The following is a 10667-nucleotide window of genomic DNA, read 5'->3' on the forward strand; positions in this document are numbered from 1 at the left end:
GACTGTTTCTTCAAAATAAAATTCGAGATGAAAATGTATGATTTCATACATACATATAAATAATTACATGTTGTTGTTTTTTCAATTTACTCAATTGTTAAATTTGCTTGTAGGATAAAAGAGAAGATTTATAATCCGAAAACGATGTTGTTCTTCATCAAAAGAAAAAAAAAAAAAAGAAAAAGAAAAAAAAAGCCTTTTATTTTGTAACATCCCCATACTTTATGTACGTCAGTTTGACGTACGTCGTGTTACATCACTCTTCACGTGCACGCAGACCAGCTCTCGAATTGACCGGCAGAAAACAAGCTTTACTTCAGTTCAGCGTGAAGGAGAAAGTTTCATAAATAGGTCTGTTATGAATTTAATTTAATATCTTAATGTTATATTTTTATAACCGAGAACGACGGTGGGTTTGTGTGCTCTCAAAGACTAATGTAACGTTAACTGCTAAACCTTGAGGAAATGTCACATCTTCTTTTAAATGAAAGCTGATAGATAGAAGTCTATCAAAAGACTGTCGTCGCTGTTTATATGTTTTTACATTCGTACATCAATTATTCAAGTAAAAAAGGTGAAATATTTAGTTTAAGTGACCTGTGCGCATCGTTTGACCTTCATATAACATGACATTAGTTTCTCTTTTGCTCAACTCGATTTCTTATCTTTTCCTTGATTTATTCCTATGTATTCCCAACTCACAAATGACTTAAAGTCATGATTCTAACCTTTAAAAAAATAAAGAAAGAAAAAATATATTTCGTTTTACAGAACAACATGGTTCATAATTCATAAACCTAATGCTTTGCTAATTTATTGTCCAGTTTGACCACCTTGCTGATATTTGTCAGATTGTTTTTTATTTTACAGCTTATAAACCTGTAACAACTCATAATGTAAACATAACAGAGAATGTATTAGTTACATGTATCTAGTGTAAAAAAAAAAACAAAAAAACACAGTTTCAGAGAATGGCACAGTGGTGATTAATATATGACATCTAATCTTTTTTATTTTTATTTTGCCTTTAGCCAGGATGACTGTCATGGAATACGAAGACAATGAATCCAAGTTCATCAGAAAAGCCAAAGAGAATCCATTTGTCCCTGCAGGTAAAGCACTCGAGCGTTATTAACTCTTTACTTGCTCAGATGTGTGTGATAAGTGTTCTATAAAACGATTAAGTGTATAATTAAAGTACAAAAATGCTAAACATTATTGCTTGTTATGATGACGTCAGACAGTAAGAGTGTCGTATATCATATTTCATGTCTCACTGTGATGTCTTTTCAGGGTTGGCTGGGTTCTTTGGCATCGTGGCGTACAGACTGTACAAACTGAAGAGCCGAGGAGACACGAAGATGTCCGTGCACCTGATTCACATGCGTGTGGCAGCGCAGGGCTTCGTGGTCGGAGCCATGACTTTAGGTGAGAGACCTTCCTAGATTCACACGTGCATCCTCTGAGTTACAGAGAAATGTGTTGTTTAATGTGATATTTGGTCTTGTTGTTTGCAGGGGTGGTCTATTCCATGTACAGAGAGTACATGCTCAAACCCGCTGAAGCACAGAAAGCGTTAGAGCAGAAGGCATTGGAAAACAAGTGAAGAAAAGTGTGCTTAATACCAAGTGTTAGGGTGTCCCTTTGTATTTATTGCTGACATAGAAACTTTCTCAAAATAATTTCTTTAAACTGTTTGCTTTTTAAAGAGGTTTGCGTTGTCATTACGTTGCCAGGCATGTTTAAGAAACATTGTAAAGTATGTGACGGATTTGTAGCTATTCTGCAACCGCGGACTACTATTTATTTATCATATGAGTAACAAACTGACGAGAGCAATCAATTTTATTATTATTTTTTACTGAAGATATTTGGATTGGTATAATGTATGCTCTTATGTCGATGTTGTGCCTGTGTTTCATCACAGAGGTGTGGCTTTAAGACCTTTTGTTTCTTGTAATTCAAGATCTTCTTGTATCATTTAAGTCAACAGACAAAATAATTCCAGGACAACAGCCCTGAATCTGAAACTTCACAGTGCACTGAAAGCAGTATGAGGACTGCACTATTAATGGTTCTTAGCAGATGAAGTGCTGTTGTTACAAACTGGATCTTCTGCAAATCTTTTCTTTTTGTCTCCATCATTTTCAAGTGTGTGTGAGTGTCATGAGGATTGAGAGGAACTTTTGTAGATTTATTGATTGAGTGTGTTGCTGCGTGAAATAACTATTGCACCTTTTTTCATATTTCAAAACAAAATCTGAAAATTATACTTCTAGAGTTGAGGATCTCTTCTACCACTGTTTATCTTTGCCAATAAAAACTGTTGTAATTCCAGTAAACACTTCTGGTTGTTTCCTACTCATGGATTAATGTAATATGTGTGTTATAATAATAACTGTTATTAATCTGATGCATGCAATTGATTTATTGTCTAATATATTGTCTTAATATTATAGGGGTATGGTATATGTGATTGTATTTTATTATTATAAGGGAAATATTAAACGTAATTGCATGAATTCAGTTCCTATTCGATAATATATTAACATTCTTATGGAAACAGAAAGACTGGTATTTTCAGTATATTCAGTAGAGTAAGAATGAATGAGAGAGCTTTGTAAGTTTGAGCTGTGTACACAATGTTCCCACAGACATTACCTAATTATATCTTTTAGATTTCATCAGTTTATATGAACTATTGAAACAGCCCGTCACACCCAGTAACTGTGAGATAATGACCAACCAGTCTCTATTTACTGCAGTTAATCATTTCACAAGACAACACGTGACACTTGGCAGAAAGGCCAGTCCCCAGTGATGTGTAATGACCTCAGAGAATCATTACCAGCTGAACATTTGACCCTCAGAGAGACAGGACAGTGCCTGGTAGCACCCCCTGCTGGCACACAACAGATGCTGCTGCTGGAGATATTTTGGATCACTGAGAATCAGAACAAAGACGAACAAACACTTTTCCAGGATCTGAGACTGATTTAGCAACGACAAAAATAAGACCAAAGCACACGGGACGAACAAAACAATGTGAAATACATGTAACATGTACAATTACACTATATAAACCCTGAGCAGATAAAGGGTTCTTTGGATCAATAAAATGTTGGGTTCTTTCAAGAGCTGATCACTGAAATGTTCTTTGGGAACCAGTTCAGTTCATTTATATAGCACATTTAAAAACAACCATGGTTGACCAAAGTGCTTAACAATGTCCAGAAAATATAAATAAAGAGTCACACAGACAAATAAGACAAATACAGTAAAAACATCACAATGTCACAGCTCAGCTCGAGATAAAACCAAAGGAATAAGGGTGTGTCTTTAATAATGAACAAAAATTCCAACAGTCTGAGCAGTTCTTATGTGTACAGGTAAACACCACTGAAAAAGCTCGGTCACCTTTATTTTTTAACCTGGTTCTTGGAACATTAAGGAGCACCTGATTGGATGACCTCAGTGCTTTAACGGGAACATGGACATGTTAAAGCTCTGATAATTACGCAGGCTCCAGCCCATTTAAAATCTTAAAAACAAACAATAAAAAACCAAACCAAACCAAAACCTGTCTGAGTGACATTTCTAGCTGGATGAATGAGCATCACCTTCAGCTCTACCTTACCTAGACAGAACTCCTGGTGATTTCAGCTAACCCATCGATTCATCACAACTTCTCTTTACAGCTGGGTTCATCAACCATAACTCCTTCGAGGACAGCCAGAAACCTAGGAGTTGTGATGGACCATCAGTTAAGCTTCACAGACCATATTGCTACAACGACCCGGTCTTGCAGATTTTCCTTATACAACATTAGGAAGATTAGACCCTTCCTGTCAGAGCAAGCCACCCAACTTCTTGTCCAAGCTCTTGTTCTCTCCAGACTGAACTATTGTAATGCTCTCCTTTTTAGCCTATATTTTTAAAGCCACAATGTCATAGAATAAGAAGTTTTGGATCCATAAAGAACATTTCAGGGAACAGTTCTTAAAATAATTTTTTTTTTTAGAGTTTTTACAAATCTTAAGAATCTTTTTGCACTACAAAGAACCTTCTGTGGAATGGAAACATAGATGCCAATAAAGAACTTTTATTATTTAAGAGTGTAGCACTACATCCATGTCACAAATTGGACAGTAATAGTTTGTTAATTGTAGTTTGACACAGATAGGCCGAGCTGGATGATGGTGAAAATGGAGGAAATGAGAAGATTCTAGTAACTCAATCATAAAAGATATTGTGAGTATCAAAGGTACTTTCAGTGGACAATTTATGGTAAATTATGTCAGCGATGGATCACACTTCTCTGGTAACCGTTTAACCCAGAATCAACTGATCAATCATAAATCTGAGCAAGGTGTTTTCTCAGGCCACTTCAACACAGATTCAAACTCAGTGTTAACATTAGAAAAACTACAGATTTTAGATGGAGAGTTTAATGTTTCATGTTATAGTCAGAAGACAGAAAAACAGTACTGTAACTGATGAATCCCAATCAAGATTCATTAAAATGGCCATATAAGACACAACTCAGTTTGCTGATAACACACTACACTCTTCACTGACAATGAAAGTCAGATTCCTGTGGCTACTGAATTAAAAGACATCTGCTTTGACAATATCAGTCTTTGCTGTTATATCATGAGACGTTATATATTAGGCTATATCTCTCTCTCTAATAAGGATGAAACATTTAGTTAGTTCGTTTTTCTTTTTTGGCCTTTTCCCACCCCTGAAGTTGTGTTCGCCTGTTCCAGTTCATGTATTTCATATTCACAAATGTACATTTTCCTAAATAAAGAAAAAGAAGAAAAGAAAAAAGATTCATATCCACTCAAAAAGTGAAAGAACAATATATAAGCCAAAACGAATTTATATGAAAAAAAAACCTACTTGTAATTCCAATTACTTATATATCCATCCATCCATCCATCTATCCATCCATCCATCCATCCATCATCTTCTGCTTATTAAAGCAACTTTGCTTTAATATCAAACATTTATGCTTCATGGAAGCTAATAGTAAGCAATGTAGTAAAATAATATTAATACATATTGTATTATTGTATTGTATAGTTTGCATGTCACAGTACATCTTACAGTGGTTTACAGATTAGAATTTATATTTGAACTGTAACACAGAGAAAACATAGTACTAAAAATTTTATTATATAAAAGGACAAAAAAAGTGCTTTAAAAACAATCCCCCAGCAGACATCCAGCACTATAGTGGACTCTCTTTACCCAGATGTTAATAAGAACGCTTCTTTGAAGCTTGTTTGGAAAGCTCTCATCTATAACTGCATTAGATTGCATAAACAAGCTCTCGTGCTATTTGTCAGATGTGTTATATTGTCTCTGGATGGTCAGTGATGGATGGTGACAGTGATGAAATAAAGGAGCAGCTTAGGCTTCGGTTTCAGTCTCTTCAAGATCAACAAGTGCAGCGCATCCAGAGAGGACTGGAGATGAAGAAAATGGATAGAGATAAGATGCTCCTCCTCTCAGCAGTCGGGACATTATTACACTCACAGAAGAGGATGATGACATGATGAATCTATTCAGTGCAAGGTGACACATGAAACATGAGTTCACAGATCTGCTATCACAAATATAAATATTAGCTTCAATATGAGAACACACACACACACACACACACACACACACAATTGCACCAAGCTTGTGGCATAATATTGCTTTCATGGACGGTTATGTCCATGATTATAAATAATCTTAATTGAATGTCTGATTCAAAAACAAACTGAAATCTGCTGGGTTTTCTTGGCCTGATGTAGGATGCTCGGGCAGCACTTTGAGTCTCCCTGACAAACACATGGTTCATCTCCCAGAAACCCCTCTGATGTCACCTGTGATGCTCAACTTAGTGAACTCAAAGCACGGTACGTCTTTCCTTCCTAAATGTAGAATTTACATGCTAACTCATTTTATTACTAAAATATCTAAACAGCTCTCTGTCACATACAGTACACATGACCATTACCATGCAACACTGTCCAAGAGTTGTCGTGACAGAACTAAGCTGAATAAGCCAAGTGCCAAGTTCAATCCCTTCTACATAATAAGAGCAACTGAAATAGTGATGCTCCCTTATGCAGACTGCTTGCTCCAGACCAGTAACTAAATGCATATATACAGTATATACAGCAACTAGAAGAAAATTAAACCTTGAGAGCTGCTCTGAAAAAGTATCATGCCTTCATGCCTTGAAGGAAAAGAAATAAGGCTTGCAATTCTACAAGGACATGCTGGTCCAAGCAAAACAGGAATTCCAGCAGGCCGCAGAAAGCATGAGCAGGGGACACAGACTGGAGTGATGAAGAGTCTTTGCTAGCAAACAAAGATTGCTAAAGGACAACATCAGTTTGTATGGTGCAATGTCTTCAATCGACACTTGCATACATGACTTGTTTCATGGCACTCAAACTTTCTATAGGTACATCAGTCCAGCCGGCACTGTGAGGTCACGAGAACATGAATGAGAATGCTTTTTGTTGAATATAATATTATAAATGAATAATGAATAGAATACAATAGTAATGAGATACTGTTAATTTAATAATGGTTGAAACATTTTAATAAATTGTCAAGGTAAACCAAGTTGTTTTCTTCTTCTCTTTTGGCACTCTAAAGTGGAAAAAACTTTTCTGACGCACATTGCTCATTAATATTTGATTTGTGTGTCGTGGTGTGAAATCAAAATAAGCTCTGCAGAATGTGACCCCCACCACGCTCAAGCAGTATGTGTGTGATGACTTGACCCCTCGTGTCTCTCCTCTTGTTTACATTTAGCGTATCAGCCATCGCATTCATGCTGCCATACATGAGTTATTCTCTTTCCTATGTGGCCGGAGGGGGTTTGAGGCCTCCCCTCCCAACGCTGCTCCACCACGCTTAATTTAAACCTGTGGCTGAAGCAGTGTGCTCCTCTTGAAACAGCGCACTATTTCATCTTCCCAGAAGCCTGAGGGACACTGGCAAGCCCCAGGCTGTTACGAGTGCAAGCACCACAAGACCAAAATATCATCCAGGATTGGAAATGATTGAAAAAAAAAAAAAAAACTTAGTTTACACTGGAGAAATAAAAGGAACTTGTGTTAGAAATAAGATTGTAGATAACATATGCTTTAAGAGATATTCAACACAAACATAGTTGCAATTGAATTGAAAAGGCTGGTATTGTGACTTAAATGGATAGTTCACCAAAAAAAAAAAAAAAAAAAAATTCCCTTGTGAAAGACAAAAAAGGACACATTATGGAAAAAATACTTTAAAAGAAAGTACTTGAGTGCACACTGAATGTAAAGGTTTCAAATGCTTATTGCATGTTAATCGCAATAAATAAAATATATATTATAATTTAAATTTACAATAAATGCAGTTAGTTGAACTTAAGTGTGCTTTTTTTTTTTACCCACTCATGTATGATCTTTATAATGTATGTCATTGCATTATTACTTTTGTTGTATTTGAAATATGGTTAAATTGTGTTGTTAAATTTACTGACAATCATTTATGGTAAACAAAAATACATTTAATGTAATTTCTATTGAAACTTGTATGTCTTGTATTCAAGTACTGTATATCTGTAACTGATCACATTTACAATGATTAAGTTGCAATTTTGTAAATGTAAAATATAAACACACATGTGACCGATTGTTCCCCTCCCGATGGTGCGTCCCGCACCGTAACAATAAAAAAAACACACCGTAAACCAAAAAAAAAACAAAAAAAAAAAAACTTGTCATGGAGCTTCTACAGCACAGGAACACGGAGTAAGGAGTGAGCAGACCAGGAGTTCAGATCCAAGAAGTTTAATCAACATTTGGTAGGGTAGTACATGGGGATGACATAAACAATACCAGACTGAGAACTTCTTCTCAAATTGAGCCAAATTACCGCCATCTACTGAAGCAATTGATCAGAGACTTGAGTTCCCTTTAGCCAGACTTATCAGAACTCAAGCTTTCAATGTTGCCACATGTTCAACTCCTCCTAGACGGAGAACTAGAAACTGAGAACACTATTTAAAGGCATGACTAGATAAGGGGAGGACGAGGAACACCTGGGCCTAATTAAACACAAACAGGGAACACCTTAAACCAAATCATGGAACAATCTAACTAAGGAACAGGAAGGACCAAATAAGGACATACAGGAACTCAAAACTTGGAACATACACGTGACACTGCCCAAGCGTTTTGTGGTAGAGCCACAAAAATGTCTTCAAACAGTAACATTTCTGTAGGCCTGCATGGATTTTATTTACAATTACAATGTTTTAAACATAAAATATCTGTTCAAAAACTGAGTGAGCTGTTGAGACAACATTTTTAGGCCAACAATTTGCTCAAATGGTGTACTTCCTGTCTTACTTGAACATATTGATGAACTCATCAACACCATAGGGTGTCGCTACAATAACAGACTGACATGGTATAAAAGACTATCAGTAGTTTCAGGTTTCCCTGCATCCTGGAATGGAGAAAAGGCTTCAACAACTTGGTCTCACCAATCCAAGAAAGCAGTTTTCATAGACCCACTGCTCCAGGTTAGATAACTATGGTTGCAAGTCCCATTGAACTCTATTGGTAATGATGGAACTTGCAACCATAGTTGCTTTTGTGAAACGCACCCCTGATTATCACATTCAAGCGACTTTCTATTTACATTGTCATGGTTGTAGAACCCCCCCCCCCCCCCCCCCCAAAAAAAAAACATGAATTTGTTTTCAAACATGAGTTTAGTTTTATCAGATGAACCCCTTTCAATTAAATGAATGTACTATATTTATTTTGGTATTGTTTATATATATATATATACAGAGAGAGAGAGAGGGAGAGAGAGAGAGAGAGAGAGAGAGAGAGAGAGTAACCCAGGCAGCAAGCCCTCTGCGAGCACTGCACCTGCCTCTCTCAAACAGGTGGCACCTCTTGCCCAACATCAGGCTACCAGGAACCCACATAAGGATTCAAGGAGTTCCTGAGACCAGACACATCTACTTGTGCCAGGATTACTGGTGAGCCTCTTTTTCCTGGGGGTTGAATTTAACATTTTCAAAAAAAGAAAAAAAAGAGCAGTTTCCTCTTTCCCTGGATTTCATTCTTTCTCTCTGTGTTTGTGGCTCTTGTCTTCTCAGTGGCCGGGGCAGTTAGCTTGTTGGAAAGAAAGTCACCCACTACAACTAACACGGCGATAAGCCTGTATATGTACTGATATTAGGCTAATATTGTAGCTCTACAGATGCTTTGGGTTTTGCTCAATGTTAAGTAGCAGATGTGGGCATGCTGCGGTTGAATATCTAAATAAGAGACATCCTTAATCCCATACAAAACCTTAAATACAATACTACGTGGATGACGCAGAAATTATAATAATAAAATAATTATAATAAGACCTTGTGGTGAACCTATGAACTTAACTCATATTTAAACACAGTCTCAATGCTATGTACACATGCTGTGTAAACTTATCTATCCTTACAGTTACAATTTGCAATGGCCATGCAGTTTTGGGCTCCTTGACAGGACCTTGCCTGAATTGGCTCATCCACTGCCTGGAGTTTCTGGCCATGCTTCTGGCCCTGAGGACGCTACGGCCGGTTGATTCAGGGCAAGTACATGTTAGTCCAGACAGACAACACAAATAGCTAGGGAAGGATCCGCTGTCGTCTCATGTCACAACTCTCCCATCATCTCCTCCTTTGGAGTCAGTACCAACTAAAGTCACTGCATGCTTTTCACATCCCAGAAGACCTCAATCGCGCAGCCGACACACTTTCATGACAGGAAACGCACTGTGGAGAATGGCAACTCTATCCTCAGGTTGTCCAGCTGAAATGGATTAGATTTGCAAGGCTCAGGTGGACCTGTTTGCCTCCAAGGAATCCTACCATTGCGCCCTGTGGTAATCCCTGACCAAGGCTCCTCTCGGCATGGATGCAATGACGCACAGCTGGCCACTATGTTTATTCCTGCCTGCCTCCACTGCGAAGGTCTGTGTGGCTGTTATAGCAGAAACCACGACCTTGTGGATGGCAGGTCTTTGGGAAAGCACAACCTGATAGTTAGGTTCCTGAGAGGTGCCTAGACAGTAAATCCTCCAAGACCACACCCCATCCCCTCTTGGGATCTTTCCATGGTCTGCATAAAGATCTGTGTGCAACCTGCAAGCATTTCCTCTGGAGCTGGAAAACCCAGCCAGGTCTTTGATGTGTCCAGTATGTGCTTTGGACTATACTGAGAATTTCAGACAATCTGAACAACTCTTTGTCTGCTTTGGGGGTTTGCAGAAGGGGAAAGCTGTTTCCAAACAAATAATAGCCCAGTGGACTGTGAATGTAATTTCTCAGAAATATCAGGCCGAAGGTGCATCATGTCTGCTGGGAATGTCTGTGAGATTCTACAATCGCTGAATATAAGAAGTTTTGTCTTGAGTTTTTGGGAATATTGGTTAAGATCTTGCTGAACTGGGTGGGTGTAGTACTTGTGCTAGTGCCTATCCTCTCTCTGAGGTGATAACATGCACTCTTAGGTCTTCTCCAGTTCCTCAAGTATGGTGAACCTTAGAAAACCTCTTTCTGTCACTTTAGTACCTTTGTTGTAGATGAGTTTGGCAGAGGAACTCATCACAAG

At 37.7% G+C, this 10667-nt stretch overlaps 1 protein-coding gene across 2 annotated transcripts; it reads left to right on the forward strand.

Annotated features, from left to right (window-relative positions):
- Positions 1 to 220: 220 nt before the first annotated feature.
- On the forward strand, positions 221 to 2342 carry LOC128024638 (HIG1 domain family member 1A, mitochondrial). 2 transcript variants are annotated; one of them, XM_052610732.1, is made up of 4 exons: positions 221 to 351; positions 1032 to 1112; positions 1294 to 1428; positions 1518 to 2342. In XM_052610732.1, the coding sequence occupies exons 2-4, from the start codon at positions 1037 to 1039 to the stop codon at positions 1604 to 1606; spliced, it is 300 nt and encodes a 99-aa protein (XP_052466692.1). In that variant the 5' UTR covers positions 221 to 351; positions 1032 to 1036; the 3' UTR covers positions 1607 to 2342. The 2 variants fall into 2 exon arrangements, with proteins under 2 accessions (XP_052466692.1, XP_052466693.1); XM_052610733.1 differs by having other exon boundaries at positions 269 to 351; positions 1036 to 1112.
- Positions 2343 to 10667: the final 8325 nt, after the last annotated feature.

The sequence above is a fragment of the Carassius gibelio genome, chromosome A2, assembly GCF_023724105.1.
Source record: "Carassius gibelio isolate Cgi1373 ecotype wild population from Czech Republic chromosome A2, carGib1.2-hapl.c, whole genome shotgun sequence".
NCBI classification, from domain to species: domain Eukaryota; kingdom Metazoa; phylum Chordata; class Actinopteri; order Cypriniformes; family Cyprinidae; genus Carassius; species Carassius gibelio.